This window comes from Barbatula barbatula (assembly GCF_947034865.1).
Source record: "Barbatula barbatula genome assembly, chromosome: 3".
Lineage (NCBI taxonomy): Eukaryota > Metazoa > Chordata > Actinopteri > Cypriniformes > Nemacheilidae > Barbatula > Barbatula barbatula.
Genome location: NC_136764.1, coordinates 1,405,669 through 1,430,621, shown reverse-complemented (window position 1 = coordinate 1,430,621; position 24,953 = coordinate 1,405,669). Strand labels below are relative to the sequence as shown.

The window sequence follows — 24,953 nt, the reverse complement described above, 5'->3', positions numbered from 1 at the left end:
TATGTTAATTCCGGAGGGCTTGTATTTTAAATGAAGCAGTCGCGGGCTCTTAATACATTACGTAGGGCGAAGCTGACTGAAACGAACCGCATTTAACGCCTAAAATCCTTTTATCGTCACATTTAATATAATACATTATAATTCTATAACCATAATATGTTTGAAATGCGATTCGTTTATCAAATCGTTATTATTGTATGTGGGTGAAACGGGACAGAAATTGAAGTCAGAATTAAACTACACGACGTGCATTTAAACATACTTTAGTTATAAATTGGATATTTATTAAAAGCATTAAGAACGAGATCGTAAAATATATTTTTCTATTGTTCCGTTCATTTTGACTTATTTTTTGTCATTATATCTGGATGTCTTTTTTTACCTATATAATAATAATATTTATAAAATAAAAAATTTTTCATCATTTTTGTTTTACATTTTTGCCGCGTCACACAATAGGACACATGCATAGTTTATTTGTCAATTACTCATACATAATTATTATTATTATTTTTATTAATATTTTGATGAATTGTCACACTGGAAAATACATTAAAAAGCACCCCGTTGTATCTATTGTATAACCTTTTGGGAAACAAACCATCACATAAGAATGTGTGATCCTCGTAAGCTTTTTAAATACAAGACTTTATTTAAAAAAATAATCTTAAAACAGAAACACTTTGTGTCTATTGGTTGCACACTTTGCATGTTTTATAAAGAAACACTGCGACGACAGATGACACATTTACAATGTTTGCGTTTATGGATAAGCAGAATTTGTTACGAATACACAATAAAATAGTTTCCCAACTTTCATTATTTGAAATGGTCTTCAATGACAGTTTAATTTACAGTTGTATATAAATGCATAATACAATTGACATCGTTTGATGGCTTGAAACACTTTTTAATGTTTTTATACGAAACATACCATACTTCTGTGAAGGTAATGTATACATACTGGCTTTTATCTCTTCTATAAAATCTGATGCTCTTCCTACACATTATGTGCTAAACAAACATTCGTTCATTTGCACGAGTAGCAGTGAGTGGTAATGACGGCATGTACTTTGCAAATGTACGTGTTACAGTTCTGGCACACGGTGCTGGTTTTATTGCGTGCACAGACCCTGCACCGCTTCCTTTTAGACTTTAAAGGGGTAGAATTGGCATCGGGGGGCTTAACGGCTGCCCGTTCTTTCGCCACAGTGTCAGAAGCATACGTATAAGGACGTGGAACTGGCTTACGTCTCTCCAATTGGGGAGACACCAAAGCTTTCCCCAGTTCTTCAAGAAAGGTCCTCCGCTTGGCGAATTTCGCTTTGTTCACTTCTGTCCACACCACAGAGGCGTTGTATGCGGAGACATCTAACATTGTAAAGAAGAGCATGAGGGGCCAGCGGCTTGTCTTCTGCTTACTGCTGTAAGCGTCGATGGACTGCAACAATAAGACAGAAGTTACATTTCACTAAAAACACAGCATATTGTAGAATACACAAGACAAAGTAGATCAAAAAGTGAATTACCCGGTTAAGGTTGTCTACTCCTCTTTTGCACCGATCGTAATCCAGGATCAAACTGGGCTTTTTGCTCACCTTGCTGCTTACACCTGCACCGCTGTGCCGCGTGCTCATCACAAGCACATTTTTGTATTTCCTTGGGATATACGACACGAGAGCATGCGTCTGCGTGAAGGCGAACTTAGAGGAAAGAATCCCTCTGCCTTTCGTATTCACCAGTTGAGGTGGGAGCTCAGGTTTGCTTTGTCTGACTGCTCCCACCATAGTAAGTCTTCTCTTGAGCAGCTCCTTGCCAAGGGCGTAAGAGGTAAAAGAGCCGTCACACGTGACGTTGTGTCCGCAGAGACCCTTCGTCACGTCAAGCACGACTCGCGCGCCTCGATTCTTTTCCGGTTTACCGTCAGCAGCTTTGCCGGTGTCCAGCTGCACGTTCCACGCGTAGCTTGACTTGGCATCGCAAGTCACCCATAGTTTTATTCCACATCTGGCGGGTTTGCGCAGTGTGTAATGCCTAAAAGGACAGTGACCTCTGAAGGGGATCAGCCGCTCACCCACGGTGACCTCCGGGTCCGGATTGTACATGCACGGAAGAAGATCGACCCACGTGTCCCAAATGTCTCGAATTGGAGCAAGTGTGTCTTTTTGGAATCGGGCGCTTGTTGTTTCGTGGTCATCAAAGCGGATGATTCGAGAGATGTTTAGGAACCGATTTACTGGCATGGTCGTCGGAAAAATCGTCCGACCTGTGCGGTCGTGCCATAAACTTTCCATGCTCTCATTCTTTGATCTGTACACGCCGGTCAGAATCATCAGACCGATGAACGCTTGCAAGTCTATCCTGTCCAGCACGGCCCAGCTCTCCTTATGCACACGTCTGCCCTCCTTGTTTGTCATATGTAAGATGATGTTCTCAATACTGTTGGGCATGAACAACTGAAAGCAGGACTTTATGTCTTTAGCATGGGAGCTTGCGTATTTTGTGGGCCCTGGTTTTAACTTGAGTTTGGTTTTAGAAGAACACGTTTTTCTAATGAAGGGGGACGAGCGCCACAATAATTTCCAGTCCTTTGACTGTAACGGTTCCTCGTCCTCCGCTGTATCATTTGGTGCATCCACAGCAGTCGTCTCCATGTCCATTGATTCATGTTGAACGTCTGCCATCGAGTCAGTGTCACTTAGATCACTTACCACTGATCTAAGTTCAGTAAAGGCTTTGCTCATTGTGTCCCTACAGAATGAAAGAATAACGGTTTGATACCTTGACGTTACTAAAGCGTCACAGCGCCATATTGTTTTGAAATGTCAAGTGGCAAAAGCAGATCAGTGTTTTACAAAATATATTGAATTTTAAGGTTTCTCACACTTACGTTAAGTGTTTAGTAAAAAATGACATACATCAACAAAGCCCACGTGTGATATTAAACGGCGATCGCGATGTCCAGCGCGTTGCACGCACACTTTTCTAATTCACACTTCGGATGTGTTAATACAAAACTCGTGTAAAGCATCACAACGTGAACACAAATCAAACGCACACAACGCTCTGTCGCGTTCTCTCACTTCTGCACCACAACTAGCAGACGCGTCACGCGTCTCCCCGAAGCTGCGTGCGCCGACGCGACAATAGGGCTTGGGCGTCGTGACGTCATACTTGGCGTGGCGGCCATGTTGATGGCCTCGCGAATGTAAACATACAGTAAGTCGAACGAAGAGAAGCAGAGTTGGGAGAAAGAAAAGAAAGAAAAAATATGTTAAAATCCCGAAAAGGATGTGGAAATTACCGGGATACGTTAAATAGTGAAGCCAGGCACCGGTATTTGGACAAAATCGGAACTATTAACGGTTTGGATCCATATGAAATTCACAATAAAGAGTGGAGCACCGACGACGACTTGCTGCCGCTGTTTAGCATAACAGATATCTTCGGCTACCTTGTTTGTGGTGTGAGCGCCTACACGTCAGAACAGTTCCGAAGCTATAAGTCATTGGAGTCTCATGTGCAGTTCACAAATGGATGGGTTCAGGAGCTGCAGATCATAAAGCCGGCAAACAGTGGGAACACAGTAATCCGGACAACGGTAAGCTGCGCTCCTACTAGCTGCTAGTAATCTGTAAACTGCTATAACTTTATTATTAATGAACTAATGCATAATGTATGTTCATTTGTCTCCTCAGGTCTTGCACTCTCAACGCATCAATGAGACTCCTCTGAAGCCATGGGTCATCATTGCCAATGATGGCCAGGTTTGCTGTGCACACTGTACATGCATGGCTGGCATTGCAGAGTCATGTACACATGTTGGGGCTCTACTGTTTAAGATTGAGGCAGCAGTCCGTATCCACGGAAAAAAGACCGTGACAGATGTGCCTGCTTACTGGAAAATACCATCTGGAATTAACAAAGTCCACGGAGAGGTCGCCCACAAGATGGACTTTACTTCTGCTAAAGCTCAGAGGATTGCTCTGGACAGAGTCATCAATGACAACAGTCCCATGCCTGGCCTACGGACGCGAGCCAGCAGACACACGCCCCAAGCCACATTGGACGACTTGTCGTCACTGCTCCCTGTTCTCCATAAACATAGTGCAGTTTGTATGTCGACAATGGACACCTTCTATCACGACTATGCTGACCCTGTCCAGCCAGCTGTGATGCCAAAACCCCTGCAAGACTGTCTGCGTGACCCACAGTTTGATCATGCTCCACTTTCTGTCCTTCTCCAGCACATTGAGACAGTGAAAGACATTGCAGCTGTGACAAAGGAACAAGCCGACATCATCAGCACACACACAAAGCAGCAGCATAAGTCATCTGCCTGGTATGGAGTACGGGCAGGGAGAGTAACCGCCTCAGCTATGCATGCAGTTGTTGTTTGCAACATTGAGAAGCCAGCTGTGTCCACGGTGAGAAAATTGTGCTACCCAACAGCACTGTTGAATACACAAGACACAAGATGGGGAATTGAGCATGAGGAGACTGCAAGGAGTGCTTATCAGGCCAAACAAGCACCACACCACACTGACCTGAAAATTGAGCTGTCTGGATTCTGCATCAACCCTGGGTTTCCACAAGTAGGCGCTTCACCCGATGGATTACTTCACTGTATCTGCTGTGGGAAAGGCTGCCTGGAAATAAAGTGTCCAGCAAAGCACAAGAATACCACTGTCCAGGAGGCTTGTGATGGTGACAGGGACTTCTGTCTCCAACTTGTGGACAACACATTTCAAATTAAACAAGGCCACAAATACTACACACAGGTGCAGACACAGATCTTTGTGACTGAGTCCAAATACTGTGAGTTTGTGGTGTGGACACAGAAAGATCTTGTTGTTGTCCGAGTCATGCCAGATGTCAGGTTCTGGGATTCATGTCTGCAGAAGGCACAGGAATTTTTCCTGAAGGTTTCCCTCCCTGAGCTCATTTGCCGCCACTACACACAAGATGCCTCTACACCACAGCCCTCAAGAGTTATGGCTGTTAAATCTCACAACACTGTAACAGTCCCACAAGTAAGAGGGCAAAAGAGAGCGAGGAAGAGGACCACAGAAAATAAAGAGAATATATGGTGCGTGTGCCAAGGGCCTGAGGAACTGGATGACATGGTTGCGTGTGACAACAAGAACTGTGCGACGCAGTGGTTCCACCTTTCCTGTGTTGGACTTGATGCAACCACTGCAGCAGATGACTCCTGGTTTTGTGATGCATGTCTGTAGTCACACAGCTGTCCAAAGACATGTATTGTATATTATATATACATATATTATATATTTTATAGATACCTATTTATAGCATGAAAAGAAATGATAAGAGACGTATATTTGTTATTATTACATAAGAAATTGCACTACCTCCATTTTTATTTGTATCTATTGTTGTTATTTTATAGATACCTATTTATTTATAGTATTGAAAGAATTTATATATTTTTTTTTATTATTGTTATATAAGAAATTGCACTCCATTTTCTGTGTCCATTTTTTATTTGTAACCTTTTACCTTGAAGCATTCCAACTGCACTGCACCATTCTGTGTTCTCAGGTTGCACTACTTGCAAATAAACACTGAAAAACATCTGATTGTGTGACACTTCTTGCTTTTGCACATCATACTGTTATTGCTTCTTGTTTATAAGACATTTAAGTATTTAAGTATGTTTACTGTGAAGATTGGGTATGGATGCAACAGACACTTATGGCTGTGTTGAATGCACATTTATTTCAGCACAACACTAGGGCTCATGTTTGTCAGAACACAACATACAGACACAATCTTATCCAGGAATGTCATGTCTTCATCCTTGCATGGCAACAACATATGAATCGGCACTTTAGCTGACAAAATAGTGTACTTGTTGCGGACGGTTCCAATCACCCTTTCCACATGAATCCGGAGGTGGGCAATTTTCCTTGTGCTCTCCACATCTCTTGCATCCAGCTGACAGCGTCCTTTTGTGAAAGAGGGGATCTTTACTTCGGCACACATAAGTCCCACACTGTCCTGTATGTCAAATCCGCGATCAGCCAACACCAAATCCCCAGGTAATAGTTTGTCCAGAATCCCACAGTTATCTGTTATGTGCTTATCACTGACGCGCCCCCCCCATCCCTTGGAAATGAATGAAATTGAGCCCTGTGGTGTAATACCAATAAGGTACTTCATAGTTGTGTTGTGTTTGTAGTGGGAATATGACTGAGCTTGAGCTTTAAGATTTGATGGTCTCTGTATGAATATTTCGAAACAGTCAAGAATAACGGCAACACGCTTCCCAAAGGCCTCCACAAACTGATGGGGCATAGTTGCATGCAACGCATCTCGCCCTGGCCAGTTAATCAAAGGGCTGGTGCGCGCATGCAAAGCATTAATTACGTTACTGAAGGTTTTGGAAACAGTTTTTCTGTCTACACAAAAGAGGTGGGCAATGTGTTGTATTGGTAAATTTAGTCTAAGGCGCATGAGAGTCAGGAAAAGCATCTGAAAAGGTGACAGTACTTTACTACTCGGTGTCACGTACGGTCCAACACAGGCTAGAACACCCATGACAACTTCAAGGTGTGGAAGTCCAGTGTAGTACTTCACTTTCACATTGTCATCCTTCAGGAAATGTTCATCCATTTTTCTCTGGCCAAGCTCACATTTCAGGGCCCTGTTCTCTTCCAGCAGTCGGTCGATTTCATCGCGCCGATGCTGACAGAAGTCACATTCGGTCAGCAGTCTCTGGTCAGCTCCATCCTCTACTGGTGTTGGTGTCTCCACTGTGGATCAGATAAGGATATTTTTTTAGCTAAATCTACCACATGCAGCTGCAACAAAAACAATATAAGATCTGCTGGCTCTGTAAGGCTTACCTGGTGGAACAAGGTCATCAATAACGGTCTCATCCATCACAGGTGTAACGTTACTGTCGGTCCTTTGCCGTTTTCTCGTTTCCTGTCTCTCATAGCGTGCAGTCTTTGTGGCCTTCATGTCAGTGTGGCCCAGGTTTTGTGATGGTGCCCAATCCGGATGCGAGTTGTACATTTCATTTGCTGGTTTTCCTGGTAACACAATCAAAATGATCATCCCATAGCAGAAGTGTTAAAACGTATAGAACCATAATGTTATGTTTGTGTGCGAGCACGCGCATTCATGTGTATGTATGTGGTGTCGCAGTTGAAGGAAAGAAACAATGTATAAATAGAAAATCGTACACCATCTTTAATTTACCAGAATGAAAATGCACGGAACACACTCTCATCGACATCGGGATACTGTGGAAGGTTATGTTTGGTCGTCTTACAGCCGTGATCCAAGCGAGCCGACGACTCTTTGTTATCTCGGATACTTGGTCTCCGTGGTTGCGCCTCCAAGCAGGAAAACGGTGGAAAGTTAATCCATTTTCGATCTTTTTCCCATGGCGATTATGTGTGGCGTTGTTACACCCTACAATACAGCACCGGTTTACCATGGTTGAAATAATAACACTAAATTAATCACAAGACTGAGTGGGAGTACGTTTATAAACAGTGCGCAGAGCAGTAAAGGAGGCCATCAACATGGCCGCCACGCCAAGTATGACGTCACGACGCCCAAGCCCTATACACGCGGACATAATAAAAGCCGCATTTCAAAATAAAGTTAGCTGCTCACAAAAATGTGTTCCCTTAGCTTCTCGAAACACAACCGAAGATTTGAGGTGAATCGCATTTTAATATTGGAAAATAACAAGAGATTAAAATGACTTTCGTGAGGTTTCGGAGGTGTCACTGCAGTACTACAAATAATTGACACGTACGTATTCAGATTTATTGTAGTTGTGACCTGAGGTCTCTGACAGTAATTATTAATCCGCAAAATAATGCATTTTGACTGTTTTTTTGCAGAATTTGAAGACGTACGAATCGTCGGAGCCGATGGCCTTGTGGGAAGCTGTTTGAGTCCCGATCCGTTCGCAGTCCCCTCACTGTTACTGTACAAATAAAAGCAAAAACACCAAAAAATAATAGTTTAAAAAAGAATATGTGCTGTTTACGATAGAAATTAATTTCTGTAGTTTCCTTGCGTTTGATCTAAATCAGTGGTTCTCAAACGTTTTGGTTCGTTTGGCCCCTTTTGTGTGGAGTGCCTCCTATAATCTTAAACTAATTTTCAATTAAACCAAAAACAATATACGACGCTGGAACATCAACACCTTTAGTTGTGCTCTTATTTTCATGATGTTTTGATTGCGTTCAATTTATGATCCATTTCTAGATTTCGTATAATGGCACGACCCCGGTTTCCATCTTGGGGCTCTCAGTTTGAGAACCACCAACTTAAAGAACTTTATTCTCAATAACCTTTATCTTTATCGTTCGTTTTTATCTGAAATGTGCCGTCACAACGTATTACAAAAGTTTATTTGTCAACTACCCATGTCTAAAACCAGTCATCTACAGAACTACAGTGCGGTTTACACGCACCTTAGACAGCCATTATAGGCAAAGTCTGTCTTTAGATTTCTTACACAGCGCACTGTGCACCAACTAATATAGTTTTCTTATGTTTATCTATTTATTTCCTCTTTAAGCAACGGATCCACAACGTTGCAGGAGAAAACAAATATCTGTCGCACCCATATACCCCAAAAGCAATCATTTTATATGGAATATGACGGCCTAGAAAGAAACAAAAGGTTATTCTGTATTTGAACGAAGGCACTTGAAATAATAATAATAATAAGGCACCTGGTCAGAAACACAGAACATATTTTTTACTGCACAAATCGTACATGTTTTCAATTGAACAGAAAGAAACAATATGAGGCAGCGGTGGGATAAATAATAGTTCAAACGCCTTAAAGAAACAAAATGCCTTGATAAACAGTTTGAGAAGACAAGTGAGACTGAAAAACAAACTGAAATTAATGCTTCAATAAGAATTAGGGCTGAAACAGAAATGTGAGAAATAAAATGGAAAACACTACACATAGGTGAATACTACATATGTATACACATATGTGCAACGTTTTCCACTCGCATAAAGTCTTAAACAATATAAACCTCTGCATCAAAACCAATTGAATTGAAACACCCTTTGAAAGAGTAAGATGATTTTTACAAGTTTTTAATTAATATTTATTTATCTATATATATATATATAGATCTCTATATGTTTGTATATACATATAGTCATAAGTTATTCTTCTCATTCAAAAAGAGAAAAGCTGAGACTTTATTCCCCTCACAATAGAAGGAGGAAAAAAGGGGCAAAGGAATTTAAGCTTCTTACACCCGTACAAGTGCAACCCCACCCCTGCCATTCACCGTTCTTTCAGACGATTTATTATCTTCCTACGTGCAAGTCGCATCGACCCATTTGTGTTTGATCTTGACCAACTGCAAATTGAAATACTGACAAGAACAGTCGCCATTTTTATGAAAAATGGGTCGCAGGGGCTTAGCCAAACACAGAACATCCCGCTACACTTGACCCTCGCCAGATAGGCGAAGATCTCAATGATGTCTATCCAAACGAAAAAACAGAGGAAGAAACGTGGAGTCGATTAATCAAAAAGTATTTCCTTGCAATTTCTAAGGGACAGGGCTTAGAAGAAGAAGGTGACAGTCCACGGAGACCAACATTTCAGATGGACCGCCTTTTGAAAATTCTTCAGGAACTCCATCTCCAAGTCTCTCCACCCAAGTGCAAATCCAAAACCAAAAAGCTGGTGTCAAATCTTTGTAGTCCATATAACAAGTTTGGGGAACCGCAGGGCAACAAAATTAGCGAAAGAAATGCGTATAGTCCATGAAGTACTGCATGCCCCCTAACACACACTCAAAACTCAAAGCAGATCCCTGATTAAAGTGCACTCAGTATCATGGGAGAGAGCAACCGAGCTCCGGCTCATCTTCAGTGTCTTCAGTCACAGCTAAGAGCATGATTGATCTCGAGAAGATTTTTCTGTGCCCGGCTTCAGAAAAAGAGAACAAAGACAAGACAGTAGTGGGCGACCAGACGGCCGATGACAGTCTATCGATGCAATGAAAAGAGAAATCGCAGTCCAAAAATAACAATTCTCTGCTGTTATTCATGCAGATCAAATCAGACGGCTGGAGGAATCCATGAGCCCAGGAAAGGATGGTGCTGGTTTTTAGAACAAGTAACACTCATCATCGGCTCAGTAGTTTGTTATTCATACTGCAACCGTTCAACCAGACGTGCAAAACACCTCTTCGCGTCTCACTTTCTATTAGAGCAGAGAAGACCACTAAATAATGGAAAATATTGTTCTTCATCTCGCTGCTTACGGGATCCATTTTCTTTTGCTAAAAGTGGGAATGAAACGTGTTTGTGTTCGCATCAAATCAGTGCATATTTGTGTGTGACCGCATATCAAAAATATGAATCTTCAGATAATTTCTTCCCTCGACGACGATGATGATATTTTTGGTGTGTGTGGAGCCCTCTCCCTCACACTGTATGTTATAAAGCTGCGTGTGTGTGTGTGTGTTTACTGCTGGCCCTTCAAGTGTCTATTGTGTACCAGTGTGCTACTAGTATGTATGTGCTTAAATCTATGGCAAAGAGCGTGTGTGTTTGTGTGTGTGTGCTCAGGAGGACATGCACTGCACATGGTCTGGCCCTCCATCTTCTTCATCAGAGGAATCTGGAGAGCTCCAAGATTCGTCCGTGTCACCCTCTCCACCTTCCCCTCGCCGGGTCTGTCAGGGGCAAGAAAATACAGAACGTGCATTAGTAGTATGCATTAAAGTCCTTAACGATTAGATTCACATTTGCCTGTACTCACTCGCTGAGGTCTTCGGTTTCTCATGTGTCTCATCAGGAACCAGAGGAGCTGTGTGTCATACTGGTCGCCATGACGGACACTGTCTTCATCTCGCTCTCGCTTGTTCTTCTTCATCACCTGATCGGGCATCAAAGAGACAAATAAGACTATTCAATTCCCTGTGCTATGTCGACTACAAGCGTGAGATATCTGCTGTGGGTTACGCACATCTTTAAGTCCCTTCAGTGAGGTGGGATTCTCAGCAGTGGGGGCCCAGAGCTTCACATCATGATCCAGACCACTCGTGGCCAAACCCGGGAGATGAGGGTGTGGCTCCAGACAGTTCACCTGAATAATGATGATGAATGTAAAGAAAAGCACTAAACAAGATGGATTGTCCTCATAGCCAATGTAGACATCTGGGATTGCATGACCACTGAACATCCAGAAAACTAGTCAGTGGGTTGATGTTAAGTAACGGATAATCCATGGCTAGCCAAGAACCACCAGATGCAAAGCAGAATACGTTAAAATATTGATGTTTACAGTGCAAATTAAGATCAGACAGGTGAAAATGACAGTTTCAAACTGACTGGAACTATTGTGCATCAAATGGTTTTAATGCACAACTCAAACAGACCATGCTATGATGTTACGTAAACCATCTCAGATGTCTGCAGAAACAGCACAGACTGCTTATGATGGTCTTTCTGAATGCAAAGCACCATGGGATTTCTTTTAGGTTTTTGTAAAAATAGGGGTTCGTAATACAAAAGTACCACTGCATTTTCAAGAAAAAAAAGGATGCACATCAACCTTAAATATTATCCCGACAAAGACAACATGACTATTTTTTGCTTTAGGCTTTTTCACACTAGATGTGACAGTGATTAAAATCATCCACACGTCACTAGAATACAGGGGCATATTAATAAAGATTGCGTGAATACAGCATCCTATTTTTTACTAGCAGACGTGTGCAAAAATCTACACGGCTTTTTGAGAAAAAAACTGTACATGAAATGTGAGTTTTCAATATTTTATTAGCTCATTTTTACTGAATGCAGACCTTCTGCGCCTTTACTTTGGAAGAAACGACATTCGAACGTCACAAACAGGCAATTTGGTTTATTCATTGGTAAATATAATCTCATACTGTATATGGTATTAAAAGACATATTTATATTTAAATTGTCTAAAAACATGTCAAAATGATTTGCTGCATCCGGGTTACTGTGCGTTATTAGTTTTCTGGGCATAATGAACCTGCAAATGTCATGACTGGCCAATCAGAATCAAGCATTCCAACGAGCCGCGAAATAAATTGCCATAACGATAGTTCAGTACACAAATCAAATTTATGTGGCCATTGCGGGGTTACCACAGACCATTTGACAACACTGGTCCAGAACCACTTCCTGTTTCAGTTTTTAGAACCAAACTGAAACTCTTTAAAACAATAAAATGAAACAAAACGAAACAGGAAGTGCTTCTAAACTAGTGTTCAGCAAAATAGTCGACACATGATTCGTGGACAGAAGAATGCTCCTCCTGCTTCACAGAACAAGCGCAACTGAAGTCATGTGACTTCGTACCAGCTGAAACGCACACAATCGATCTGGCAAGAGTAGTGGGACGCAACGGCGGCTTACCACTCCTCCTCTGTCTCCCTCCATAAACTGCACCACACGCGCTGAATTCTTGTCCCACAGATAGATGTGTCCACAGTCACTTCCACTGACAACAAACTCACTGCAGGGCCCGTAGAAGTTAACACCCTTCACTGAGAAAAACAAAACAAGTGGAGATGGTAAGGACTGCATGATTACCCTGTGGCTCAAATAGAACCGAATGTACTAGCAACAAGGGTTCGAAGCCTCAAAATGAAACGCATAAATGTACTGTAAGAGATCAAAACAGCTGGTCTTGATAGTTCATAACACAAAACAATTGTCACGGCACCACCGTGAAATGCGTGTACCTGTGGCGTTATTGCGGTGACCCTTGTATCTCCTGCAAAAATCTGCCCCATCGCTGTGACTGGAGTCAAACAGGTAAATATCCTCATCGTTGTAACTCGCCAGCAGCTCTAAAAGACAGTGAACCCACCACACACATTAACAAATCAAGTGCAAACCACATAAGACCTTCAATCTGACAGAGCGTGCTTGTTACCTGTGCCGTCGTGGCTGTACACTAAACATGTGATATTGGTTTTGGATTCGCTGGGCACCAAGTGCGAGGGACAGAATTTCTTCAGCACTCCGTTATTGTCGCTTTCATTGATCTTTCTCTGGTCGTAGATCCTGTCACATCAGAAAGCAGGAATCAGTGAGCGCTGCAAGGCGTCAGTGTGATGTCTCGACTGAAGAAACATCAGTCGAGGGGTTTTTGTCTCACCTGACATACTGGTCTCTGCCGCCCACAGCGAAGTGATGCGTGTTAGCTGGATTGACATAAATGGTGTACAGTCCCACCTTCTTTTCACCCTCTTTCACCACCACCAGTTTACTAAGAGTTTATAAAAAGAGAATTGTATTGTAATGCGTTTACACAAACAATGATATCTATATTAGTGTCCACCACAAGAGACAATACGGTTACCAATATGCCTACACCGGACCCGACCGGCACAACACAGGGATGGTTCTAATGGGCACCACGCCGGATGGACAAAATGCATCACGCTGTGTCCGGTGTAAACACGGTGTAATCTTGCGTGCTGCGTTCGGTTTGCTGGCTATCGGTTAGAAACTAAATTCGCGTTGAATGTATTCCAACCATACCGTTCCTTTGAATCTCTACTGTTAAAGCTGTGTGGACTCCAGTAAAGGTTTTCAAACGTATTGTCCTACCATGTAAATCTGCCTTGCATAGCGCTACACTGCACAGAAGAGATCTGTAAATCCATACCGCTCTCTAAAAACATGCGCAGTATATACAATACGTGTTCAAAAATGGCAAAAATCTAAATATTTTCTTTTCTATGATGTCAGTAATGACTTTGGTCTCAAAAGTGGGATCTCACAAGATTCTTGTTCTTCTAATGTGACGGACTCATTGTCAGAGCTCAGTGTAGAGAAGAAAAGCTGAGGAATATCAAACACGTTTATGAGAAAATATGGACAAAATTATAAGTTACAGCTACTTAAGCAAACATCTTTCCACATTTGCATGTTTTTATTCTTTTAACAGGTCAAATGTGGGACTCGTCGTGTTTAGCATTTTACCTTAGACAATATACACATGAGAATACAATTGTTATAATAAATGGTCAAGTGTATACGGAACAGTTGTTAAAGGGAAACAGCCCTTGTTAAGCTGCTCAGATTTGTTTCAAACACTGAATTAAAAGCACTGGTGTTGGGTGGGTAAGGTGTTTAATAGCATGAGGGCATTGAGAGAAGCTCTCATGCGGCTTCTGACATGTGACCTAGCGCTCCACTCACTTGGCAGGTCTGTCCAGACGCAGGTCAATGCCGAACACAACCGCGTCTTCACCGGCGGAGAGAAAAGAGCAGGGGGAGTCTGGCTCCAGCGCCAGCTGAGAAAACAACAAACACGCCACAAATCTCTTTCATTGTCATCTCTTGTCTTGTCCACTTACACATCCCTCCTGTCTGTGCCATTAATCATTTGAATAAGTCATTCCTTACGTTTGACACATAAATGTTTGCAAATATCTAACCACTATAAAAGGATTCAAAAGTGCTTGTTAACTTTGACAAAACAGTACGCAATCATTTAAAAACGACATCATTTCCTGAAGTCCTGCCAATGTGGACGTCCAAGGTTTCGGAGAAATAAACACAATTTGATTTTACAGAAATATTTTTTTATTCTTGAATTCTAACACCATGTCTACACCGGACGCGACATGACAAAAGAACACATTATAAAGTTTTGTCCACCCTGCTTTAGTTATTTACTATAATAAAACGAAGGTAATTTAAAAATATCAAAAGTGATGTTTTTGGTTTGTTAGGCAGATGTTGACCCAGAAATACTGGCGTGTATGTTACATCAAGCTTTGACAAAATGCATCTTGTATGCTTTTAGTTCACGCAGTGTAACTAAAGTTAGCACGTTAGAAGCTAACTCAGATTCTGTTAGCCATACAACAACATATCGAGATAACAACATTGTGTTCATGCATTACAACTACCTACTAGATTAGGTCCCAAGCGGACACAATTCATTTTTTTTAACAGCCGTCTTCTGTTTTGTGTTTATTTTACCTTATGGGCTGCACCTTTATGTTGAGCCACTCGTTTGGTGTTCTTACAGCACTGTGTGGCAGAAAGCTCAGCCACTCGGATCTGTCCGTCCCTGGCACACATGGCCAGCGTGGAGTCACCGCTGTGTGGAAGAAACTTTGCCTGGGGAAAGAATAAATATGATCAGAATCTTTACATTTTTTTCAAAGATATGTCACATAGTAGGAACAAATGACTAAATGTATGATCAATTTTAGTATTGGACATGTGTGTGTGTATATACATAAATTTCAATATAAATTGTTTTAAAGCTAACATATACATGTAATATTATAATGTTAGTTTTATTTCTCAGCATTTATTTTTACGAATATTATTATATTCTTAAATATTATTCTTAAACAAATGTGCATACTACTATAGTCTAATAAAAATGCTTATTAAATAGTACTATTATTAATGATAAAGATAATATAATGTAACGATAATTAAAAAAATTAGGGAGGGTGAAATATTATATTTTTTCATTAGATTAATCCATTAATAAACACTGATAAAATGTATTTAAACTGTGTTTCCTCACCTGAAAGACATTGCTCTTATGACCGCTGTCAAACTCAAGCTCTGCCCTTCTGCGAGCCCAGTCCCAGATGACCACGCGGAGGTCGTCACTGCCCGACGCCAGGCGAGTGCCCGAAGGGTTAAAGTGGAGGGTGTTCACGCAGCCCGTGTGTCTCTCCAGACGACCCTGCAGTTCCAGCCTCTGCACCAGACCCCGTGCGCCGCACACCCTCCTCACAAACTGGTGCGTGTTGTGGCCGACCTCTCGAGCACGCAGCGAGGGGACGGCACACCAGGAAGGGCGACTCAGGTCACTCAGGTCAGCTCCCAGCCAAGCCTCAATGGCTTCCTCATCTTCTTCAACGTTGTCCTCCTCGTCCTCTTCTTCATCGTCGTCGTCATCATCATCCGAACTAGAAGAGTGACGCGTGGCTCCCCCGCTGGGTCGGTTCCTCTTCCTGGCGGATCTTCTGCCTTCATCTTTCCCCCTCTCTGCCTGCCCTCCACCTTCACTCTCTCGCTCTCCGTCTTCTGTGAGGGAGTACAGACCACTGCCGTCCATGCTGTCCGTGTCCTCTTCTTCACCCGGCCCCTGCTTCTGCTCGGAGTCTGCCATTGGCAGGTCTTGAGCTCCCTCGCTTCCCTCAAGGGTCGAACTTAAATTAACTGTTGAGAGAGAACAATTGATGGAGCACTGCTTATTTACTTTAGGTCAAGGTGACTCCATTTTATACTATATATAATGAATGTAGAGGACGATGAAGTGTTTGAAGATAATTATGAAACGATAACCGTGAAAGGATGAGACAGAGCTTAAAATATATAAACACAAAACATTGAGTTTAAATGATTGTATACTTTTTTCTAGGAGAAAATGACACCAGAGTGATACAAGAGACTAAAAATGTATAGGTTGGGGTCACTTGCTCATTTCAGAATAATAGTGAACTCATAAAAACTATGGAATATCACAACTTGTACATTTAAACATTATTCCCATGTATGATATATGTATTATATAACTTAAAAATGTTATTATAAATTCTGTTATACTCTAGAACATTCAAAACAGTCACCCTTTGACCTTTTTATTCATTTTATCAAGCAGCTTCTTAAGGTCTCAATCTGAGAAGCTTTTTAAACAGTTTTAAAGAAGTTCACATCGACTCTGTGCTTATATCGCCTGTTATCCTCCAATATTCAATCCAGATCATCCATCTCAAAAACCACAACGATTTTAGGTTCGCAGGGTAAGAATTGAAAATGTCATTAGAAACAATGCAAAGATTATTTAAAACAAAGCCCATTTCTTCAGTTCTAAAAGGTCATTAGAAACGTTGCAGTGAAATGACCCTAAACTTTTAACTCTTGAGGTGGTTCAGACAGTACCTGACTCAGGAGCAGACTGGGCGTCCCTCGCCGCAGATGCATCTCCCTCTCCAGGCTCCGTCTCATCTGAGGCACCTGGTAAACATGCGAGCCAGTCTTCAGACATTAAATGGCCAATTTCATGCAGTAAACATCCCATTTTAAACAAAAGGTGTTCACCATACTGATAGGTCCAATGTCTATATTGTAAAGTCTCAAAGTTTTCGAAACATAGTCAATGAATAGTTAATAAATGGGCACTTGAAAAGTGGATTAAAATAACTATTTCATGTTCTATAAGGAATCCTCCCGTCTCCATTTGTTGGGTATTATTGCTTCTGGTTTGCACATTTTAATTCACAGAAATCCTAAGTGTGTTGTCTCTCACAAAGTTCCCTTTATGTCATATCCATAACGCGTGCCTGGTATTTTCCTGATGTCTGATCATATCGGGTTTTGGGAAAATAAAAACAAATTCAATAAATCGGTATTAATTACATTCTCTGTTTAAACTTTGTCTGAAAACGTCACATCCGTAACGCAGGAACTGACGGAATAATTAAAGCGGTCATATGGCACGAAAACGTGTTTTTCTGTGTCTTTGGTGCGTTACAAGATGCCTGTGCATGTATTAGACACATACAATTCCAAGTGTCGGAAACAAGAGATGCGTTCTTTCTAAAAGCGAATGCTCACCCGGACCTGCCTGAAACGCCTCCTGTAACCACACCCCCACAAATCTACATCACTTCGTGACTAAGACCGCCCAAATGCACTGGTTAACTGGCCAATCAGAACACACTTCGTCAAATATCAGCGCGTTTCAGAGATGCGGAGCAAAGAGGAGATACAAAATGCACGGTATTTGGAAAACACAGCGTATGCACATTTCATTACATCTAAAACATTCAATAATATTCGTCTTAGTCGTGTCACGTGACCCCTTTAATACACGAAACACTGTAATCTTACCATTTGGGATGCTTGGTGTTCCTTCTGTATCACTCATTCTTCTGTTAGAAGAGACCCTGGAATGACAAAGATAAAACATTATATATTGCTTAGGAAATCTCGACCACGCTTTTATGACAGCAAACGTTTTACACAAACTGATATTCGTTGGAGGAAAAGGCGAATCGTACTGACATCTCGACCTCTGACCTATGCTGGGTTAGGTATGTTTTGATGCTGGTTCCTCACCTACCTAACCCAGCATACGCTGTTTTATTTCAGAGCTCATAAAAGGCAAAACAAGAGTCTTTATTAACACGTGCTCGTCGTTGTTTTTCCTAACATTACCTTGTACAGTAGCAACGAGCCCTAGATCGCTGTTTGGCACCGTGACGTAACAACTTGGCAGTGCGCAGTAAACTGCCCTGCGACTAGCTAGTGTGCTAACCGATCTCAGCGTTGCTTTTGCGACATCACCTTGATGAAACACAAACGCATCTGCGCGATCGCAGACGGCTGTGTGGCGTTAAAGCGAGTTGTGTATTTTTTTCACGAACGAAATATATCGCGAAGTAACGTTACAGAAAATACAGCGTGACGCGTCGTGCGTGACGAGCGCGCGCCGTCAATAACCGATGTAGCGTTTCTGTATGTAATAAACATGTAAACACGGATCGACGCGCAGACGGAGCGCGCAGGCGTTACCTCTGCGACAGGCCCGAAGCGTCCGCACTTGTTTTAATGTCTGCGCAGATTTACTCTTCAGTCTCGAGCGTGACCTCGCATGTGTGAGCCGTGTCCTCTGAACCCCCGCCGGCCATCCACCAAACCAACGACGCAGTTTGCGGTCGCGCTGCAGTGTTTATGTTTTGACGGACCTGCTTCGTTAACGCTTCTATTTTTTCTTTCTCTTTCCGTTTTTCTGTTTCTTTTTCCGGCGACACGCTCGTTCACCGGAAGTGAGTCTGAATGCGCAAACAAAGCGCCTCTTTATTACAGCGCGTGAGACTTTGGACTTTCGCTGATGATAAATATGGCCCGTTATTATTATTACAATCAACAACATTCAATGAACGAATAAGTGTTATTATTATAGCAATAAGAGTCATATTAAAGGTAACCACATACTTTAATAAACAACAACTGCTGCTAATACTACTAAACGTTCAAACATTATTTATATCTTTATTATATGTTTACATTAAAGCGAATATATGAAGAGTTTGGTTCTTTACTTTACAGTTAGTCATTTAGCAGAGATTGTGTGATCGTGTTTTATTGCGACCCCAAATCATCTCATTTTGGAACCAAACTTTTGATATATTTCATATGTTTATTATTTACTATTTTATCAAATCAAATATATAAATAATTATAATATGAATGGTCAACTATAAACATAATTATTATTATTTTTAACTTTTACATTTTAACGTATTATGCATTCTCATATATATTTAACGATTAGTATCAAAAGGACTGACTGACAATAGTTTAAGTGCAACTTGAATTTGATAAAGACGAGGAGGATAATGATGATTATTATTATAATAAGGATATTAAACTAAACTAAATAAAATTTAAATTTTTGAGGAGCTCTGAACGAAATGGAGAGAGAGAGACAGAGAGAGAGAGAGAGAGAGAGAGAGAGACACAGAGAGAGAGAGAGAGAGAGAGAGAGAGAGAGAGACAGAGAGAGAGAGAGAGAGAGAGAGAGAGAGAGACAGAGAGAGAGAGAGAGAGAGAGAGAGACAGAGAGAGAGAGAGAGAGAGAGAGAGACACAGAGAGAGACAGAGAGAGAGAGAGAGAGAGAGAGAGACACAGAGAGACACAGAGAGAGAGAGAGAGAGAGAGAGAGAGAGAGATAGAGAGAGCAGGGGCGTGCTTTATCAGGAAGAGATGCAGTGCTCTGTATAATAACCTCGACTCTGTTAATGTGACATATTTTCAAAGCATTCTAACAAATCAAAGGAAAGGAAACACTTTTGCATTTTTATACATTGACGCCATTCACCGTCGATTGGAACTATGAGTGAGGTGAGTGTGACATTTATTCATTTCTGCCTCTTTCAAAAACTCAAAAGGTTTACAGGAAATAAACGCATGGCATCATTTATACAGATAAAAGAATAAAACGGGTAGAAAGACAACTGTAATAAGTATTCACGAAAGGCTTTTTGTATTAATGATATTTTTTAGGTAAAGAGTTGAGAGAGAGAGCAATTAGATACAATACCCACAGTGCATTTTGTGCTCAAATTGAGAAGAGATCAATCTTGAGTTCATTGTTTTAAGATGAACATGTGAGGCTTTACATTTCTGTGTAATTGGCAATGAATAAGAGAGTCAGGGGAGCTTGACCTTGCTGAAATGAGCTCGGCTCATTAACAGATGGAGATTGTGCCGTATGTGTGTGTGTGTGTGTGTGTGTGTGTACGCGCACGTTTGTGTGAGGGTGAAAATAAAGTGCCGGTAGAGGTAAAGCAGCTCAGAGAAGACTGTAATAGCCAACACACTGTGAGCCACTTTCTTCAGTGATTAAAACAAACAATACAGCAAATATAAAAGATCCTCAGAGAGAGCACTGAACCATACTTGTATAAGGAAAGGTTGAGGTGAAAATGATCGTTCATTCCTAAAAAATCATTAGTAGGGAAGGGCCGCAGAGATTTGCATTTGAAAGAGTCTTGCAGCAGGAGGAGAAGCGTATACATATATATACATATATATATATATACAGTACTTCTGTGGAGGATACATGTGTATGTGTTGAGGTGTGCACGTGTCCATCAGTTGCTTATAGCAAATATTACAGTTTGTCTGGTTTGGACAATAATTTGCAACAAATGACACGGCAAACAAATGACATGCCGCCAATCTGACCTGTCACGTGCTTTGGATACATAAATCCCCTCTAATAAAGACATTTAATGAATGAACACATTTTGGATGTCAATGTCTAAGAATGTGAATTCCTCAAATCTAGGCCACCAACTCATGGCTAATTTATTCTATTTTAGTCTGATAATTGAAGGTCACAGATATACGGAGTGCATTTTGGCCTCAAGTAGTTTACTCATGCTGTTGACACTCAAAAAGCAACCTAAGGATTGTGCAAGGACACACACACACACACACACACTCAGCTTCACATAATCTTGAATAGATGCGTGCCAGTCCCTATCAGATGTCAGATGTTCTTCCCTACCAGATGTTCAGAATAAACAAGACATCAAGTAGTAGCTACGCACGTGTTGTCATGGAAGTGGACATATATGCACCACGCTTGATATTGTGTTGGCATATTTCAGGGATTCTTTCCAGGGCTGAGTGCCACCGTTCCAGATTACACACAGAATTGAAAAAGGGAGATTAAGTCGATGGGGATTACGGGGTCTTTATCTGTGTCCTAACACACGTCTGATGAGAAAAGTCCCTGGATTTCACTTAATGGCAAACTGAAATCACTGAGATTCAATGTCAATGTTGTTTTGTGAGCAGACGATGATGAAGCTGAATGTTTTTGTCTGTTTCTCTCAGAACAGTTCTTCTGATCCTCCCAACAGCACCCGGGGCTCCACCACCAATGAAAAAGGTGCGTTTGAGTGTGTTGTCATCGAACCTTACTTCATACACGAGTATACATCATGTACCTCCGTCCACTACATGAATAATGCTGTTAGGTCAAACTGAAACCTACGTCAGACTGTAGAACATACATACATGTTTAGATTTGCATTTGACAAAACCACTGTGTGTCAATTTAATCTTATAATCTGTTTTTGTGGTATTTTTACATCATTTAAGGTGGAAATAACTACAGTAGTTTGAGATCGTTTTCCTCTTTTCTGCCTCTGATTTATTCCTCACTATTTTTAGACATCAATACTTTCGGGCCCTTAACTAATTTTAAAATGGTCAAGGTTACATACACTACAATCCTACGCACGGTGTACACACTGAGACGAGCTATTCATGCTTCAACAATAAAGATAAAGGAACAAAACAAAGAAATATGCTTTTATCCTCTTGGTATCGGCTCACAGACAGTTTTATGTGTAAAATTAAAACTTTGAAAATGTTTCTGTTACCTATCAAAAGCTACTCTCGATGCTGCGCTTCAAACGCAATGGGAGAACATCTTTGTTCGACCGGTTGTGAAGCACGTGTGTCAAACACGGCAGAAATGTTTGGCTTTAAATAACCTCGGCAGGTGACATGGCTAACTACACCTGCAGGTTATAAATATGCGTGGCACGAACGCTTCTTTTGGCTTCAAGGACCGCTTTGTGTGCATGTGTGTTTTTTACATAGCGAAAGCGTTTAGACGTGAGCACTGACGGGGGCACTGATGAAACAGCGTTCTCAGAACTACGCTGGACAACAGATTTGTCTCTCCTTGCGACCAAGCAGACGGACCGTGCCATCCGCCGTTCTATGGCTGCGTAGTGACCACGGAGAGACACCTGTGGCTGAACCTAATGGGCATCAAGGACTGGGACCGTGCGTTCCTCCGTGATGCCTCAATCTCGCCTTCTAGACTGTTTGCAGCTCTGCGACACAAGGGCATCCACATTTTGAATTACCTAGACAACTGGCTGATTTTAGCTCGGGAGCTAGTGCTTTGACATAGGGATGTCGTCCTAGCTCACCTGGAGGCTCTCGGGTTGAAACTCTAGATCAAAAAGGGCGTTCTTTCCCCTACACAGAATACAACTTATCTGGGGGTTATATGGGACTCGATCACAATACAGACACAACTGTCACCTGAAAGGGACAAATCATCACTTTTAAAGAGTTCTAGGTCTCATGGCGGCGGCTTCTACAGTAAAACCTCGGTGTCTCCTCCACATGAGACCGTTTCAGTTGTGGCTCAGAGCCAGGGGGTTTCATCCAAGGGCCAACCCCCAGAGGCATGTATAACGGGGTGACGCGCCAGGAGCTTCGCACCCTTTCTATGTGGTTCAGACCTCGGTTTCTGACTCTAGGTCCCACTCTCGGTCCGTGTTGTAATCACAAGATGCTAACGACAGACGCTTCCCTGACGGGTTGGGGTCTTAGATGGCCGTCCAGCCCAAGGGATCTGGAGAGATTCTCTTCACATTATTGGCACATCAATTGCCTCGAAATGATGGCTGTATTTCGGGCCCTGAAATACTTCCTCCGGCAGTTACGAGGCTACCATTTCCCGGGTAGACAACACTTCGGTAGTCTCGTACATAAATTACCAGGGTGGGCTGCGGTCGCGCCACTTGAACAAATTGGCCCAGCAGATCCTGCCCTGGGCAAAAGGCAAATTCCTGTCCCTCAGAGCCATTCACATCCTGGGGCATATTAATGTGGGAGCAGACTTGCTGTCCAGATAAGTTTTGACGAACGGGGAATGGAAACTCAACACCAAGATTTTACGAAGCAGAGGTGGACCTTTTTGCTACAAAGGAGACAGCACAATGTCCCCTCTACTTCTTTCATCCAGCTCCCATGGGTCTGGACACGATGGCCCATACGTGGGCCAGACTGCGTCTTTACGCATTTCCTCCGATAGCTGTGCTCCCGGGAGTCCTAGCGAAGGTTCGTCAACAGGGGTCTCCCCTCTTATTGATAGCTCCCTGTTGGCCAACCAGAATCTGGTTTTCGAACCTAGTATCCCTCCTCGACAACACGCCATGAGCGATCACAGTCAGGGGAGATCTTTTGGCACAGGGGACAGTGTTTCATCCCCGTCCCAAACTGTGGAACCTCCATGTCTGGCCCCTGAAGGGCACCAGCTGAGAGGTTCGGGACTTCTGCCCGATGTAGCTCCCTCCACTAGAAGGCGCTATGCCCTTAGATGGAGTGTTTTTTAAGATGGTGCATGGTACACCATGCAGACCCAATTCACTGCCAGATTGTTTCAGTGTTGAAGTTTCTGCACGAGAAACCCGGTACTCTCAGGGTTTATGTGGGTTGAACAGGGTTTCTGTAGGCAAACACCCTTTAGTCGCCCGCTTTATTCGTGGAGTGAGGTGGCTGAGGCCTCTCCTTCTGTACCGTCATGGGACTTATCAATAGTGCTCGAGGGTCTGGTTAGCGCCCCTTTTGAACCTATGGCATCAGCACCAAGCTATTCTGCATCCTCACCCAAGTTATCTGCCTAATGTTCCGTTCTCCACCATGCATTCATTTGTTCTTGATGCCTTCTGTCCTATGCCATTCACAACGTCGAAACAGGAAAGATTACAACTACTTTGTCCAGTACTTGCTCTTCAGAATTACATCCACCGTACTAGCCAGTGGCGTATATCATAGGGGGGTTGGTGTCTGAATGCACACCAACACATGGGGACTCGTGTCATGGTGGGGACCAAAATACCCATTGCCAAAAAATCTAACAATCTAAAAATAAAAGATAATTTAAAATATTAAGAAAACAAAAATCAAAACTAAAGGCTTATGACTCAAAGAATGTTCAGCTGACTTACCTTTCATTTCAACCACTCATGGTAACTGAATCCCAAAGCCCTTAAAATAAAGTGAAATATATAAGAATTTAATAGAAATATCAAACATTAATAATAAACAATGGGATAATTTGGTCTGTGTTTTTGGTGCCTTTAAGCCCCTCAGGAGAAGACGGATAAAGAGGGAAAGCAAGCACCTGAAGAAGAGATTGACATCGATCTGGAGGCCCCGGAGACAGAGAAAGCAGCGCTGGCTATACAAAATCAGTTCAGACGCTTCCAGAAGAAAAAGAAGTAAAGGATGAAAAAGAGTTTGGAGTGTGGAGGACCAAAGCGGCTTCCACAACGTTCTGTACGGAAAGAGAGTTAATAGGGCGGAGACAGCGGAGAGGAGAGGGGAAAGTCAAGCGTGGGTGGGAAATTAGAGGGCTTGAAAACAAATGATGGCCTTTTGGCATCAACATGCTGGGCTGATTAGAGTTTAGGAGATAAGAATAGAGAAGACAGGATTTTCACTTTAATACACATCTTTTGTCTTCGGTTCTCTTTGTATTCATCGCTCTGCTTTCCTCTCCTCCTCATAGACATAATTTAGCAAGGAATGTCGGGTTTTTTGGTCTTGTGCAATGCATCCATCAAGTATA

At 42.1% G+C, this 24,953-nt stretch overlaps 4 protein-coding genes across 8 annotated transcripts; 1 reads left to right on the top strand and 3 right to left on the bottom strand.

Annotated features, from left to right (window-relative positions):
• Positions 1-629: 629 nt before the first annotated feature.
• LOC306892355 (piggyBac transposable element-derived protein 4-like) lies at positions 630-3,137 on the bottom strand. 2 transcript variants are annotated; one of them, XM_079453409.1, is made up of 3 exons: positions 2,891-3,137; positions 1,530-2,751; positions 630-1,441 (listed from the first exon to the last, which is right to left on the bottom strand). In XM_079453409.1, the coding sequence occupies exons 1-3, from the start codon at positions 2,914-2,916 to the stop codon at positions 1,031-1,033; spliced, it is 1,659 nt and encodes a 552-aa protein (XP_079309535.1). In that variant the 5' UTR covers positions 2,917-3,137; the 3' UTR covers positions 630-1,030. The 2 variants fall into 2 exon arrangements, with proteins under 2 accessions (XP_079309535.1, XP_079309536.1); XM_079453410.1 differs by having other exon boundaries at positions 631-1,441; positions 2,919-3,122.
• A 56-nt stretch (positions 3,138-3,193) lies between these two features.
• LOC306892352 (uncharacterized protein) lies at positions 3,194-5,371 on the top strand. The gene is made up of 2 exons (XM_079453403.1): positions 3,194-3,601; positions 3,699-5,371. Exons 1-2 carry the CDS (start codon positions 3,272-3,274, stop codon positions 5,235-5,237), a joined length of 1,869 nt encoding a protein of 622 aa, XP_079309529.1. The 5' UTR covers positions 3,194-3,271; the 3' UTR covers positions 5,238-5,371.
• Positions 5,372-5,465: 94 nt separating this feature from the next.
• Positions 5,466-7,587, bottom strand: LOC306892359 (uncharacterized protein). Its single transcript, XM_079453415.1, has 3 exons — positions 7,228-7,587; positions 6,870-7,058; positions 5,466-6,776 (listed from the first exon to the last, which is right to left on the bottom strand). The coding sequence occupies exons 1-3, from the start codon at positions 7,466-7,468 to the stop codon at positions 5,737-5,739; spliced, it is 1,470 nt and encodes a 489-aa protein (XP_079309541.1). The 5' UTR covers positions 7,469-7,587; the 3' UTR covers positions 5,466-5,736.
• Positions 7,588-9,162: 1,575 nt separating this feature from the next.
• dcaf8 (DDB1 and CUL4 associated factor 8) lies at positions 9,163-18,832 on the bottom strand. Of its 4 annotated transcripts, none has more exons than XM_079453405.1 (13): positions 18,574-18,829; positions 17,890-17,945; positions 16,939-17,013; positions 15,572-16,215; positions 15,010-15,150; positions 14,221-14,315; positions 13,172-13,282; positions 12,947-13,077; positions 12,753-12,860; positions 12,424-12,554; positions 11,000-11,119; positions 10,793-10,909; positions 9,163-10,706 (listed from the first exon to the last, which is right to left on the bottom strand). In XM_079453405.1, exons 2-13 carry the CDS (start codon positions 17,924-17,926, stop codon positions 10,596-10,598), a joined length of 1,821 nt encoding a protein of 606 aa, XP_079309531.1. In that variant the 5' UTR covers positions 17,927-17,945; positions 18,574-18,829; the 3' UTR covers positions 9,163-10,595. The 4 variants fall into 4 exon arrangements, with proteins under 4 accessions (XP_079309531.1, XP_079309532.1, XP_079309533.1 ...); XM_079453406.1 differs by lacking the exon at positions 18,574-18,829 and adding an exon at positions 18,217-18,449 and having other exon boundaries at positions 10,310-10,706; XM_079453407.1 differs by having other exon boundaries at positions 10,448-10,706; positions 18,747-18,832.
• Between the last annotated feature and the right edge of the window lie 6,121 nt (positions 18,833-24,953).

Coding starts and splice junctions, on each gene's coding strand:
- LOC306892355 (XM_079453409.1), bottom strand. CDS start 2,916: ATGTCATTTTTTACTAAACACTTAAC. Junction 2,752..2,890: donor TTTTTTACTAAACACTTAAC/GTAAGTGTGAGA, acceptor TTCATTCTGTAG/GGACACAATGAGCAAAGCCT. Junction 1,442..1,529: donor GAGTAGACAACCTTAACCGG/GTAATTCACTTT, acceptor TTATTGTTGCAG/TCCATCGACGCTTACAGCAG.
- LOC306892352 (XM_079453403.1), top strand. CDS start 3,272: ATGTTAAAATCCCGAAAAGGATGTGGAAATTACCGGGATACGTTAAAT. Junction 3,602..3,698: donor ACACAGTAATCCGGACAACG/GTAAGCTGCGCT, acceptor TTGTCTCCTCAG/GTCTTGCACTCTCAACGCAT.
- LOC306892359 (XM_079453415.1), bottom strand. CDS start 7,468: ATGGTAAACCGGTGCTGTATTGTAGGGTGTAACAACGCCACACATAAT. Junction 7,059..7,227: donor TTCCGTGCATTTTCATTCTG/GTAAATTAAAGA, acceptor TTGTGTTACCAG/GAAAACCAGCAAATGAAATG. Junction 6,777..6,869: donor TGATGACCTTGTTCCACCAG/GTAAGCCTTACA, acceptor TCTGATCCACAG/TGGAGACACCAACACCAGTA.
- dcaf8 (XM_079453404.1), bottom strand. Junction 14,316..15,009: donor ATAAAGGTGCAGCCCATAAG/GTAAAATAAACA, acceptor TTGTTTTCTCAG/CTGGCGCTGGAGCCAGACTC. Junction 11,120..12,423: donor AGGGAGACAGAGGAGGAGTG/GTAAGCCGCCGT, acceptor ATCATTATTCAG/GTGAACTGTCTGGAGCCACA.